General features: G+C 41.9%; 1 protein-coding gene across 5 annotated transcripts in view; it reads left to right on the top strand.

The window, feature by feature from the left end:
- The window catches only part of PTK2 (protein tyrosine kinase 2), a 195,961-nt gene that overhangs the window by 83,661 nt on the left and 97,570 nt on the right, over positions 1-14,730 (top strand). For all 5 annotated transcript variants that reach the window (XM_059867647.1, XM_059867663.1, XM_059867639.1 and 2 more), the window contains one exon: positions 5,800-6,026. In XM_059867647.1, the coding sequence (XP_059723630.1) occupies positions 5,832-6,026 (195 nt within the window). In that variant the 5' untranslated portion in view covers positions 5,800-5,831. The remainder of the gene's footprint in view (positions 1-5,799; positions 6,027-14,730) is intronic.

The following is a 14,730-nucleotide window of genomic DNA, read 5'->3' as shown; positions in this document are numbered from 1 at the left end:
ATACTGCACTTAAAAATAGATATATTTGGAGGAGTAGGGAGAAAGCAGTGACCAGGAAGGGATTAAAAAGAGGCAGCAAGAGAAATAAATAAATAAATGTGTTCTTGGATGTAGTCATAGCAAATATTACCAAAACCAGTGAACATAGCTGAAAGGCAGGGTAAAGTGGAACAAAGGATTGCTCCTTTTTTCTTCTGCTTTTGAACATCAGCATTCGCTGAAAGAAGAAGTACAAGAAAAATAAACTCAGCAGGGAGCAAACAGGGACATTCCAACGTGACTTCTGGAAATAGCTGAAATTACTGGATGTCTTTGAAGACTAAAGTGATGATAAAAGGAAAAAAATAGCCCTTCTCCTTTCTTTTTGCATCCGTCCCTCATTTGAAATCACAAACCTAATGGTTTTCTCCAGGTTTCATCCTTAAATGTGTAACAAGATGTTGACATCAAGGAAATGCAAAAAGGACTTGTCACACACCTGGCATGTTTGCTGCTTCTCTGCTGTGGTGTGGATGTGTTTCTATCAGGTGAGGGGGATATTAAAAGTCAGCAATGTGCTGACTCTCAACACAGGCTCCAAAAATACAGGCTTTGTCATGGGGATCGTAGTTAAAATTGTACTTTACACCTTTCCTGTCTGTGAGGTTGAGATAGTCAAGTTAATATTTGCAAGGTGAGTTACAGCAGGATTTAATACAAGCTGTGAAAATGGATTCAACTTGAAATGCACAAGATGTTTACTCTCTGATGTGAGATGTATTTTGGATAATTTATGATTTTAGAGTGTGAAATAAATCCTTAATTTCAGGTGTTGCAAGGCACCTGTGGAGATTTATCCTCCTCTGCCTCTGCTCAGAGCCGGGTCAGCCTACAGCAGGTTGCTCAGGACTGTGTCCAGCTGTGATTTGAATATCCACAGATGGCGATTCCACAACCTCTGGGCAACCTGTTGCAGTGTTCAGCCACCTGTGTAATGCAAAAACTTTCTCTTAATACTTAGAATGGGAATTCCTGCTTTGTCCCTTCATGCCCATTGCTTCATGTCCTCACTGGGCACCACTGGGAGCAGTCTGGCTCCATCTTTACTGGGATTTATACACATTTGGAAGATCTCCCTGAGCTTCTTTTCCCAGGCCAAACCATCCCATTTCTCTGAGCCTTTCCTTGTATGACAGACAAATTCCTGACCTGTTTTTGTGGTCCTTCATTGGACGGTGTCCATAATGTCTATGTCTCTCTTGTCAGGATTGTAACAATGCCCAGGAGCCTGGTGGTTGCAAGGACATTTTGCTGGCTTATGGTGAGCTTGTTGTCCACCAAGAGATCCAGGTCCTCTGGAAAGCTGCTGTCCAGTCAGTCTGTCCAGTAAAGCAGCGTTGTTTGTCAAAGGTGCAAGCAATCTAAATCTAATCTTTTATTTACTTTAATAATTAAGTAATATTTGAAAGTATTTTAAGTCTTGCAGAAGGATTATTACACCAGGACCAGAGAATGAAATGAACTCTGAATCTTAACAGTATTTTTAATATATTCTTAACTCTTCTAATAGATTTTATAGAGTCTTTCAGATTTGTATAGGTTTGAATTTAGATGGACCAAGCTATTTTGCAGAAATGCCACCTGGAAGGGGCTTTAGCTCTTAGATGTCGATGCCTTCAAGCCTTAGATGGGGATCAGAATGTGGAGGTTAAAGAATAATGAGATTTCATGGTATCTACAAAGGACAACATGGAGTCACAATGTGAATAATGTGAATAATTACAGCTTGGTTCCTTGTAATGTGAACTTGTTAGCTCTGCATTGTTGGCCATCAGCCAACACTAATAAGAAAAAGTGTTGTTTATTTTTTAAATTTTTTTTTATCATCAAACTGCTGATGTTGCAGACATTATTTGCATTGAAACCATTTTCCTTATGAGATTACTCTACTATCACTTTATTAACCAATTTGCAGTTAATTGATTTAAATATTTTTTAATGACTTTTGACTGTCTCATTAGTGGAAATGATTTAATTTCTGAGTACTCAAAGCTCATAGTGAAACGTGACTTAGAACTTTGATTGTGCTACTGGAAGTCATAACACTGACTTTGTTTCTGATATAGTCAGCAAATGTGGGAACGTGTCCGGAGGAGTCACACTGAGAGGAAATGACTTCTAGGTAGATTCAACTTGCCTAAATCTCAGGTACTCCCACCACAGTAAAGAAAACTGTCTTGTGTTGTAGTCTGGGTACAACAGCAGCATCTCAACAGACCCACTCAGTATCACCAGGCCAGGGCTGGTTTGCTCTGCTCCTCCCCCAATCTTGGAATAGTCCTTGACATTACTGAGAAATCACAGGGATTTCTCTGAAGTGCAAGCACTGGGAGAACAATAGTCTTTCCTCTTGGAAGCTCTAAGGGATGCTGGCACAGAGCCTTGCATACAAAGAAATTTCACCGTGCTTGACTTTAGACCATTAGCTTTTTACACCACAATATCCAATAAAATACAGTAGAATTAAGTCATAGAATTAAGGAATGGTTTTGACTGGGAGAGACCTTGAAGATCCTCTAGTTCCAGCTTCCCTTCCATGAGCAAGAGCTCCTTCCACTAGACCAGGTTGCTCTGTCCAAAATTTCTGATTTATATGAAATCTAAATCTGCCTTCTTTAGTTGACTGTAGCTTGTTTCTGGCCCATGGTAGCACACACTACCTGTCTAATACTAAGAGGATTAAAGCTGCTCATTTAAACCAAGATGTGTAATTGCAGCATTACTCACCAGTCTGGTTTGAATTTAGAACAGCCCAAATAAGCATCGTGGTGTTGTTATCTGAACTTTCTTTGTATTGTAAAACAACCCGGCAGCTCTTGTAAAATAGTTGTTTAACAGCAGCTGTGTTTTACAAAGTTTTGGCCTGGGGCAGAGTTTTACAGTCACATTACAAGCTTAAACCCAAGGGCTGGTTTTAATGGGAATGTTAATAGGTCCATAACCAGAGATATGGCATGTGTTTCTATACCTGGAGCTATCAGATTTATTGCTGCTTTGGTGCTTCATAGAGTAAACGCTGGGCTTTTTAAAAGAAGTTCTAAGGAACCAGTGATGATCAAATTCTGAAGGAAAACTGCTATTCTAATTTTGTGGATGGGGTTGTTTTACTTTGAAAACCTCTGTGAAATAAAACCTTGTGAAAACTGACCCCGTACCCAGTGCTGTCAGTCAGATGTCTTAATTCCACATTTTGATGAGAATGGAAACATTATAATGGTGTTTTGCCTGTCCATTGAAGAGCACTTCATTGTGTAGGTACTGGAGTCTTGCATTGCTTTCCTGTTTGCTGCTCCCAAGGGGTAGAGATTGTCCATATTTAAGCCTATGGCTAGACATCTAAATGCTTGGTTTGGTGTTTCCCTGATAGCTTTTCTCCCTCAATAGCTGTTCTTCAGCCACATAAAACCTGATGAATTTGTGTATTAAGGGGCTGGAGTGTGGTGAATTAATACTAAAGCAGGCATTCTTTTGGTTCTCTGTGAAGAAATGAGTCATTTTTGCTTTGTGTTGTAGCAATTCTCCCTGCTGTCTGCTTATGTAAACTTTAAATAAAGCTCAGCAGTTTCACCCGTGACCTTGAGGTAGGGTGGGTTGTTCTGAAGGATGCAGAGCATCCTGCACAAGGTCAGTGGCCTTGTCTGAGCCTGAAAACTGCAATTTCATTCCTAACAGGTGGGAGATGGGCTTCATCTGCCTGAATTTGTCCTGGTCAAACTCCCTGCCCTGCAGACGTTTGGGGTTTAGCAATGGCTTTTTAACCTTACAGGAAAGGAGTCCTGCAGTTTTGAGCTTGTGCAGTCTTGTTGTCTTGGTGTTAGTGTGCCAGAGGGGAGATTTTGGTGCTTGTTTCAGCTTTAAAGTCAATGTTTGTGTAAAAACAGCTCATGGGCTCCTTGAGGGGCTGCTGTCATTTCCAGATCTGTATCTGTTCTTGTGAGAGGTGAGGAGGAGGAGAGGCTTTAATGTGGGTCTAAGGTTGTCTTAATTCATTTGTATTGATGGCCAGAAAAGAGGAACAGTGAAGCTGTAGTGGTTCCTTGAGTTTTCACAGAGATAGGAAACTCTGGCAGGTGGGGGAAGTCCCTCAAGGGTCAGACACTGGGGGAGTGTTGGGAGAAGCTTCTCCTTGGCTTCTCTTACCATCTTCCCTGAGGGCAGGACATTAGAGGCCTTTAGTCTGTCCAGTGTAAGTTCCTACCTTTCCCTTGGATGAATGCAATTCAACTATTTATTCAGGAGGTAAAGACATCCTGCCCAGATGGGCTGTTGTTTCTTCTCTATCTCGTGGGTCTGGATTTCATAGGTGCTTAATGCTTCCAGTCAGGTTTTAGCCTCACAAATGTTATCTACAATCTGAAGATTTCAAGCCTTGATATTGCTGGTGCTAATTCCTGTTAGCTGAGCTCATGGTGTGTTTTGACCGTGGCTGGTGTTATCACAGCTGCTGCTGGAGGGGAGATGCTCTCCCTCACCCTGATCGCTGCTGCTTCTGCTTCTCCTCCTGTTCGGAGCTCCAGGCGTGGAACTAAGCCAGTCCTGAAAACCAAATCACCTGGGTTTTTGTTTTGATTTTTTTTTTTCCCCCAATCGTTTTCTGAGCCAGTTTTTGGGGAGGTCAGCAGAGCCCCGTGGCAGGTGGCAGGGTGATGATGACTGAAGCTCTGAGGGGCAGCCAGGCATTACAGGAGCTCAGCTGGAAGCAGGGGTCTCTCTTGTGCCTCTCAGTGAGGTAAACCAGGGCTCAGGCGTTCGGTTTCCTACCAGCAAGGCGGTCAGAGCACTATGCCAAAAAGATCAAGTTTAGTTTATTTTTAACTTCACATTTTCAGAACTGCCTCACTGTGATGAGGAGGAGGTAGGGAAAGCTCTGTGCACTTGTCCAAGGCCTGGAGCAGAGCCCTGCAGTCCTTTGCTCTCTGCAGCCAGCAGACTGGAATGATGCTCTAGCCTGGCAGGCAGGGAGGAGGTGCTCTTTGCTCTTTTTCTCTTGGACTGCATTGATTTCTCAGACACCATCTGCTTGTGGCTGACTAATTAGGAGCAGTAGCCAAGAGGCAATTTTCTTCTTTCTCCTTTGACATGCAGACTCATACCAAGGTCTGTGCCTTTTGCCATCAGACTTTGAAATCAGGCTGGTGGAAAATAAAACTTAGCTACTTGTTCAGGAATTGCTGAGAGGGGGGGGATAGCTGTGATCTAAATGATTCCTCACTGAATAATGAACTTCAATCTGGGTGGGTTTGTGTGCCACTGGTTCCCAAACCAGCACAAAGGGAGCTAAGATTCCATTGTTTTAGCCTTGAAACAGGAGAGCCTGGTGTTGGTGTGTGGCTTCTTAGTGGAGAGCCTCCAGTTCAGTGCTGAGGTTTCCTTACGCCTCTTTAGAGGCTTGTTGTAGGACCAGACTTAGCAGATTCTAGGGATGAAAACTGTTTGAACTGAAAGCTGGTATTTGGTGTTGAAGGCTTTGTCAGAGACCTGGGTTAAGCCACTGGGAAACAAATGGGAGAGGTTTTGCTGAAGATACCACTTCTGTAAATAACTGTGGTGTTCAAGTTCAGAATCACTCACTCCAAGGGGCTTTCAGTTTCTCTGGTAGTCACCCCAGTAGGTTTTTATATTTGTAGATACATAAATATTTTAGTTGCTTTCCAAAAAGGAAGCGAATCTTGTCGGTTTTCTGGTAAATGCCTTGTATGAAGAAGTATAAGATTCATACATAACTAAAATTAATTTCTTTCTTTTTTTCCCTTTCCCTAGAATATGACAGATACCTAGCATCTAGCAAAACCATGGCAGCAGCTTACCTTGACCCAAACTTGAATCACACCCCAAGTTCAGGTGCAAAGACTCACCTCAGTACTGGGATGGAACGTTCCCCAGGGGCCATGGAACGAGTCCTGAAGGTTTTCCACTACTTTGAAACCAACAGTGAGCCGACCATGTGGGCCAGCATTATCCGCCATGGAGACGCCACTGATGTCCGAGTGAGTCCCTTTTCAGCATTCTTATGCCATCCTTAGGTGAAGTGTTATCTTCCAAAATGGGAGGCAAAAATCTGGAAGCAAACAAACACAAAAGTTGCATGGTTTGTTTTAAAATAATCTTGACCCGTTGTATGTTTTGCATAAATTCAGGAACTTTAAGTGGTACCAACCTGTGTGACACCTCGAGGCAGGGATGAAAGTGACATGAAATGACATTTTGCATGTTGTAAACAAATAATAAGAAATGAATATATTTAATTATAAGATGTGTGTATTTATATGCTTAAAATGTTTAAATATAATGTGTACATCACTTAGGGAAAGAAATAATGTTTGGAAACTTATTCCCCTGTTGTGGGGAAAAATAGAGCTCTGAAGAGACCCTTTTCTCCCCCCAAGGCAGTCTGTCCATCCTCTCCCTCTGCTAGTCACTTGCTGCTCCTGTTTTTACAATATTGTCCTTCTGTTCATCTATGGAAAAAACCCAAAAGTTGTGACTTCTTGAATAATAAGTATCTGTAATCTTAAGAGTTCTGTGGAAATGTTATATATGCATGAGAACATTTTATTGTGAGCTTATATCTTCTCTAATGCTGAGATCTTATCTTTTCTGCATTTATCCTTTAAATTTTTGAGGTTTTGTGGTACCTAAACTGTAACTAAGCCTAGTTTAGCATGTCAAATGCTTTTGTGGTTTGCTTGTTTTTTAATTATCCTCCAAGAGCAGAATCTTGCAGGGTGGTAGGTGGTGTGTGGGGTTGTTTTCTGCTGTGAGGTACTTACTGTTGAAGCAGGTCCCCATCTGCTCTTTCCTTCCAACAGTTCTTCAAATTCCACTGCAAAGATATGATTCTGCTGGAGAGAGAAAGATGTCTTGGAGTGAAGGAGACTTGTTTTCTCCTTCTGTCCTCTATTAAGTTTCCTTTGTGCAAGAGAAAATGAAATTAATAAAAAAACATGAAGAGTTTTGAATGCTTATGTCCCTTTCCCACTGTTTATTTCTCAGCATGGCTGCATGTGCAAAGGCCCAAGAGAATTCCTCAGTGAAGGAGGTCTTGTGATCTTGAACTCAGACCTGTGAAATCCAGGGATTTTCATTGGTGATGATCAGAAAATCTGTCTCTTGTCAATTCAATAACCTCCTATCTGTGTTTGGGGATAGTGTGGTGAGTGGACAGATCAGAGGTTCAGCAGCAGAAATCATTATCATTAATTGCTTACATTTTTTTACGTGGAGTAAAGTTTTTTTGGGTGCCACTTGAAATGTTTTTGCTCCCTGACTTAAGTATTTATGGTTTGCTATCTCTAATCTGCTGATTTGTTTCATAAAGTGCATTACTTGGTACAAGAGGAGGAAAACTATGTCTCAGTACGTTTTTAACCTTGCAAACCTCTTCTGTGAATAAATGTCCAGGGCTCTTAATGTGGTACTTGAAGTGGAGGCTGTCTTTCCAGAGAAGTATGTAAGACCCTGGAAAACAAAAGCAGATATTAAATCTGTTTTTTTCCAGCTCAGGAATACCTGTGGTTATGGACTTAAAGGATACAAAACTTGGAGTTGCTAAGAAATCCAGTGCTGAGTTCAGTTGGCAGTTATATATTGTTTTTGAAAGCCAGAATATGCCATTTTTTTATAAAAACAGGATCAAAAGAACAGGCATGTTACTTGATGCTTGCCTTATTTTTTAATTTTTACATGTACTTTTAATTGGATGGATGTTTCCAAAAAGAATGGGATTTTTGTATTGTTCTGATGGGTAGCTGTTAAACTTCCTTCTTTTAGCAAATGTCCTTCTTTTGTTATTTTGTTCAACTGGGACAGTGACTATTGAATGTGAATGTGCAGGTAGTAAAGGTCTAGCACTGATGTATTACCATGACATTTATTTTAGAAACAGTAAACCCTTGTTGGAGAACAAGCCTACATTCCATTGGAATGACTGCTGTTCAACCAAGCTGAATAATTTAAGATTAAAATAGCCTGTAAGGTTTTTATGCCTCTTTTGTGGAGGAGACTCTGCCATTTCTTCTGAATTACAGCCTGAGGGAGGAGACTGGAGCTGGGTTTGTTTCCAAGGAGCTCTGAAGGAATATTCAAAGGTGAATGTCTTGAGACAGCTCTGCAATTAAAAGGAAAAAGAAATAAGGTCTTCCAAGACTACTCCCTGGTCAGCACAGCTGCTGGTGATAGCTGGGGAACATTTCCAGTATTGGGGTACCTTCCCAGTGTTAGGAGTCAGACTTGGTCAGAAATCTCCAGATGAGCCAATTAAAGGTGTTTCTGCTGCTAAAGCCAGAGGACTTTATGGAATGTATCCAGGGAAAGTAAAGTTGGAATTTTCTTTCCTGATCCGTGGTTCCTAACATCATCTGTTTCTAACAAAGTGCAGTTTGCCTTTGTGAATGAAGGATGTGTTTGACAGTCAAAGCAGTGATAAAAAAGCCTTTTCCTCTCTCTCTCAAAAAAAAAAAAAAAAAAAAAAAAAAAAAAAAAAATATATATATATATATATATACACACATATAATATCCTAGAGTGTAGTGTAGAAACAGTGATTTAGCTTTATACCTTCTACAAAATTCCTTGGTCATGGAAGGAAACACTTTTCATTAAAAATCAGGTGGTTAAGCTCATATGAAGAGAAATCAGCTTTCTGTAGGAGTCCCTTAAAAGGCTGGGCTGTGATTTCTTTGCTGTTTGTTTTAAAATATCTTTCACCAAGACACACGTGGGCTTTGATGAGAACTTTGAGCTGCGGACCTCTGCTTATTCTGGATGGATTTAGTCCCTCAAAAACTGCTGTTTCCTCAGAAGGATGAAGGCTGTGCTCTGCAGTGGATGCAAGAGCAGCTTCTCAATTCTGGAAACTGCTTTCTTGGATTTCAAAGAACTGGCATGCTCTCATTACCCTCTTTTTCTTTGGTGTTACACTAAAGACATGCTTCATTTCCAAAAGAAAGAAAAGGCTTTTATGAATGTGCAAACAGTGGTCTCCTCCTGTGAATGTGTATGTAGACACAGCCAAACATTTGCCAGGGGAAGAAAAGTTGTTTATCTTCCTTGTTTATCTTGGTACGGCTTGTTTGGATGTGGTGTCTAGGTGCTTGTGCACAAAGGGATTTCCAGGCTTCAGCCTTGGAGAGAATGCAGGGCATTCTCTGCCCTGCTCACAGCCTCAGGTGTGGCATGTGAGGAGGTGGGTGTTGCTAAGATGGAATTTTTTTGGTCTCAAGTGCACCCTGAAAGTAAACGCCACCACTGAGTCTTGATCAGCACTTAAGAGAAAATCACCTGTGTTTTCAGATGTGGCTGAAGCAGAATTGTATTCATAATTGAGGAAAAAGGAAAAAAAGACTGCAATGCATGTAGCAGATTGAGTGGTTAGAGAAGATCTGGGATTTTTAGAAAATGGGCATTGGGAAAGCTTGTGTGAGTCCTTAAAGGTGACTTTTGGTGAAGTGCAGGTCTTCTGTGCAGTCTCCTTTTCCACCCCAGAGGTGCCCAGCTTGCATCAATTACACCTTTTTAAAAACTTATAGCCTTTAAAGCTTGTCCTTGATTCTTAACTAGTAGTTGTGAGAAGTAAAGTCATTTTTAATGTGGAAATAACAACCACAAATCTCATACCAGGTTATTGCCAGCCATGTGTCACACCTTGATTATCAGAAAGGTTTTCTTCCTTCCAGTTTTGTTATACTGTCTAAAACCTAAACTGGATAGAGATAGCATTAAAACTTTCAACCTGTCAGATTGGTCCTTATTTTTGTAGTTGGGGAGAAGCATGGTTAGAGCCCTTGAACAAATAAAGATAGTGTTTGGGGTTCTCTTAACCTGTTCACAATTCAAATGTCCTTTTCTTCCTTTTCTATGCAGTACCACCTTGAAATGTCAGCTTCCTTAATGTTGACAGAATAAGAACTCAAAAAGCTGAATTTAACAAGTACATCCTTACCTAAGGGGAAGGATATTATCTAACTTAAAAAAACCCAAAAACAACAACAAACTAAATGCAAGGAGCATTGGCTACATCTCATCCCATTTGCAAAAAGACCAGAGCAAATTCATCAGCTTCCCTGCCCACCTGCAAAACCCTGCTCCTCGCAGGTAGAAGGCATGTGTGGAGGTTGGAAGGTTGTGTATTCTGGTCTGTTCCCTAAGCTGAAGCTTTAGGGGAAGGGCTGAAGCACATGCAGCTGGGTCTTCACTGAAGCAGTTAATTGAGCTGTGTTACTGTGTTCTATGAGTTGCATCTTCTCTCCCATTTGCCTCTCCCATTCAATCCATGCTGTACTTTCACCTTTTGGTGCAAGGGAGCAGCGTGTTGGAGTGGAGATCCAGTTTGTGGTGGAGGAATGGGAAGATCCTGTAGTGCAAAGGTCTGCAGTTCAAATGCTGTCCTGGTGAACACGTGTTTCAGCTGGCAGCTGGGCCAGCTTCCTTCTTGCTGTTTGTTTTCTCATGCTGCCACCATAGCTGTGCTGGCATAGGTGGTGTGACTGTTTTGGCAAACTCAATCCAAGTTTAAATGAATGATTGTTTTGCTGTTGTTTTAAATCCAGATCAGTTCTGTAATCTTGTTAGCTGCATTGTCTTGCAGACTGACACAGCTGAGAAGGCTGGGGGGAGAAAGGAAATGCCTGTTTATGCTGGCACTGTGCTGCTACTGCACCACGAGGGGACAGAGTATTAAAGCCTTATTGATGAACATTCCTTGTTATCCTCAGCAGCATTCCTGGTTTCCAAGCATTTCCCAAGAATGAGATTTCCTGTTCTGAAAAAGGGCAAGAGGCTTGTCAGTCCAACCTCAGTTCAGTGGTGATTCCACCCGCTCACCTCCAAGTCTCCTCCTTTTTCACACCTGTGTTATTGAGAGCCAGTATCTGGGCAAAAGGTGCCAGACATCCCCTGTGGCTACTCTGGAGCAGATCTGGGCTACACAATACTGATCCAGACTACAGACAGGTAGCCAGTAGTTGAACTCGCTGCTCCCCAGCTGTGGAGTGGCCAGGTGTGCTTTATTGCTGCTCAGTTCCTCCTAAGCCAGAAGCTTGAAGAGTTGTAGGAGAATGGGCAGGGGGTGGAGCTGCTCTGGTGTGTTTACTGCAATATGTAAAGGAGATGCAAATATATTAATTGGATGAGTTTTTATCAACTGGGTTTCTTTTTTAAAATAGATTCCTACTAGATTTAAATAGATTCTTACTAGATTTAGTAATGGGGGAGCAGCTTGGTCACACAAAGCTCTGTGGAAGGAGGCAGTGAGTGCTGGCAGGAGTCAAAGCTGGATTAATGTTTTTGGTGAAGTCAGCTCTTTACAGCAATGGTTGCATATTCAAATCTCATTTCTATGTGAGTACAGTGATATATGTGCTTAGAAGCAGTGGAATTATTTGATGTATAGAAGCAGACTGGAGCGCAGCGATTCAAACATCAAATAGATGTGTGTAAAAAATGTATAAAATCATTCCTGGTCTAGTATAAGAGCTAGAAAATTGGTGTGATTGACCTTTTTTTCCTACCCTTTCTCTGCTGTGTGCCTGCATGAATTGTACCAGATAACAAGGTATGGTTGTATGGTTATTTTGTAGGTGCCTCCCTTCCGAGAACCTGAGAAAGGTAGCAAGAATTCAAAATTATGAATCTTGAAATATAAACAAAAAGGTGTATGGTATAGTGATAATCAGTATGCTAAGACAAGAGTACCCTTGGGCTTTGGAATGCCTGTTTTATTTGTGCAAAATACTCTTGATACCCTTAGATGAGACACACATGCAAAATAGCATTTTAAACCTAATCTCAATAGCCCTTTGACATTTTTCTGAAAAATTTAGATCTGCAGATGGTTTCAAGTCAATATCCTGCATCAGTGTTTTAACTGTACAAAAACTGGATCCAAGGGGGCTCTTAGACTTTGCCAGAGCATCTGAGAATAGGGAGTAGTGAAATATAGAATCACAGAAAAATCTGGGTTAGAAAGGACATTCAAAGGTTGTCTATTCCAGCCCTGCTGCAACAGCCAGGGACATTCTCAACTAGATCAGGTTGCCCAGAGCCCAGTCTAACCTGGCCTTGAGTGTTTCTGGGGATGGGGCATCCACCACATCTCTGGGCAGCCTGGTCCAGTGTTTTACCCCCTCATTGTAAAAAAAACTTCTTCATAATATTTAACCTAAACCTACTCTATTTAAAGCCATTTGCCTGTATCCTGCCACTTCATACCCTTGCAAAAAGTCCCCCTCCAGCTCTCTTGGAGCCCCTTTAGGCCCTGGAAGGGGCTCTTAAGTTCTCTCTGGAGCTTCTCTTCTCCAGGCTTAGCAGCCCCAGCTCTCTCAGCCTGGCTCCATGGGGGAGCTGCTCCATCTCTCTCATAATCTTGATGGCCTCCTCTGGACCTGCTCCAAGAGCTCCATGTCCTTCTGTGCTGGGCCCCCAGAGGTGGATGCAGCTCTGCAGGTGGGGTCTCACCAGAGGGAACAGAGGGGCAGAATCCCCTCCCTTGCCCTGCTGCCCACACTCCTTTGAATGTTAAGCTTCTGGAAAACTAAATTTATTGTCAGCTTTTAAAACAGCATTGCATTAATTTGGGAAGTGTGCAGTAGGATCAGAAAAGTGCTGATTAATCCAAGAAGACTGGAAAGCAGGGATGTACCAGCTCTGCTCTGTCAGTGCTGTCAGTGTGTGCTTGGAAGGTTCCTTGTGGAATTCTGTGTGGGTGTGGAGAGGTATTGGGGATGGCAGATCTGAGCATGGTTGAGTATGAAAGGCTCTGAGGCACTTGGGTGGATGTGTTGCTTGAGCTGAGGTGTCTGTGCTGGAATGGTGACAGGATCCTGGCCAGCAGGACAGCCTGTCTTCAGGCTGTGCTTTCAGTATGAACTTGTTGGGCTTCAGGGGCAGAGTTCTGGTGCAGCCTCATCAGTTTCCCAGTCTTGTTTATCATATGATACACAAATGTGCTTGCTGGATAAGGACAGTAATGAGAAAAAGGGGAATGTGGGCTTTGTGCTTTGACTGTCAGACACAGTGTTATCTGAGGACAGCCCAGATTTTGGTGTAGTGGGCACATTCTAGGGTTCTCCTGTATGGAAATGATAAATTAATTTTCATCAGACCTTTGCCATTTACTTTTGTTCAGCTTTTCATTTAAGCCCCCCATATAAATCTGTCATCAGGAGTTACAGTACTTGATATATAAATAGTGTTTGACATATTTGAAGTGCTGCACAAACATTAGCACGCTGTGCCTATGTCAGACTTGCTACTTAAAGACTTTTTCTGGTGCAAGAAACTTTCTCCTTCCAACTAAATAAGGAAATTAGGTTTGTAGTCACACTGGGAGTATATTATTCTGTCTTCAATTTATTCATAGTAGCACATCAGTCTTGTTAATTTACAAGCAATCAATTCATTTTCACTCATTTACAGAGGCAAAGTATTATTGATACATACTGGGAGAGCCAAGGGTACTGTGTGCCTTTTGGCCTTTCTTTGGTCTGTCTTGATTTTTCAACATTCTCCTAAATATACTGTACTGTAAATTCTAATTTTGGGCACATTCTCCTAATTTAGGGCAAATATTAATCTATTTTTTAAATTAGCTGTGATGCATATCTGTGTTTCTTTAGACAAGTGAGTAAAAAGGAGTGCTATCCAGGTTTCTGCCTGTAGAAAAAACTTTTTCTTCTTCTCTCTGAGGTAAAGGGAGTGAAAGGTCACCTATCCCTTGCCTGTTATTGATAAGACATTCCTCTGAAGGCTTCCCACTGTCTCTTGCTCAGCTGTACTAGTCTGTTTTATGTTCAGAATGTAAATGTCAGCTTCAGAAACTTAATTAAAATCAATGTGATTACAGTAAACCACATTCAAGTGGCAGATGATTGTGTGACTGCCTTGCAGTTGTAGGGAGCTGCTCACAGACACATGAAAACTCCTCACAGGAATTTATATTCATGTAGGGATCCCCTGTACCTAAAGTGAAATCTCATTCTGGAGTAGGTTTCTGCTGGAGTCAAGCTCTCCAACAGGTACTTCTAGCTGTGATTGGTTTGAGATCAGAAGTTTGTGGTCCAGGTTGAAACTGATGGTCCTTACGTGTTTTTTTCCACTCAGCAATCCATCTGAGGAGTTTCCTGAGCTGAAAGGCTGGTTGCAGTAGAGTCTGGAGAGATTTCAGATTTCCTTGGCCGTGCTTCCAGCTAAAGCATTGTGGTGACATGTCTCAGCAGGATGCTGTAGTTGCTATTGTGCAGTGGTTAAGCAGTTAAGTTGTTTGTCTGGAAACTTCTGATTAAACATTCTCATCACTGCCACACAGAACGTCAGGCTGCTTTGGCAGGGCTCCTCACAGAGCCACTGTGGAAAGCACAGAGGCTGTCACCCATCCTGGAGTGATGGCAGTGGCTTTGTTGGACACTCCAGGCATCTCCACTGGATCTGTGGAGCTTGCCCAGGACCTGAGGAGACTGAACATGTTATTTACCACTGATGGGAGTTAAATGCACTGATCTGATGCTGAATGCAGTGCCAGTGCAAGCCTTGGGGATTAATCTTGGAATGTTTATAAAGAGCAGCCAGGGCTGGGCAAGTCCCTGGGGCTGGCTGGATGAGGCTCCCTGTTCTCTGCTGGGTTCTCCCGGTGGGACTAAATGTGTGGCTCTAAATGTTTTAAAATTCAAATCCTCTGGTTTATTAATAAAAAAGTCT

The sequence above is a fragment of the Haemorhous mexicanus genome, chromosome 1 (assembly GCF_027477595.1).
Source record: "Haemorhous mexicanus isolate bHaeMex1 chromosome 1, bHaeMex1.pri, whole genome shotgun sequence".
Taxonomy (NCBI): Eukaryota; Metazoa; Chordata; class Aves; order Passeriformes; family Fringillidae; genus Haemorhous; species Haemorhous mexicanus.
The sequence above is the reverse complement of the archived record's forward strand: the minus strand, read 5'-3'. Positions and strand labels throughout refer to the sequence as shown.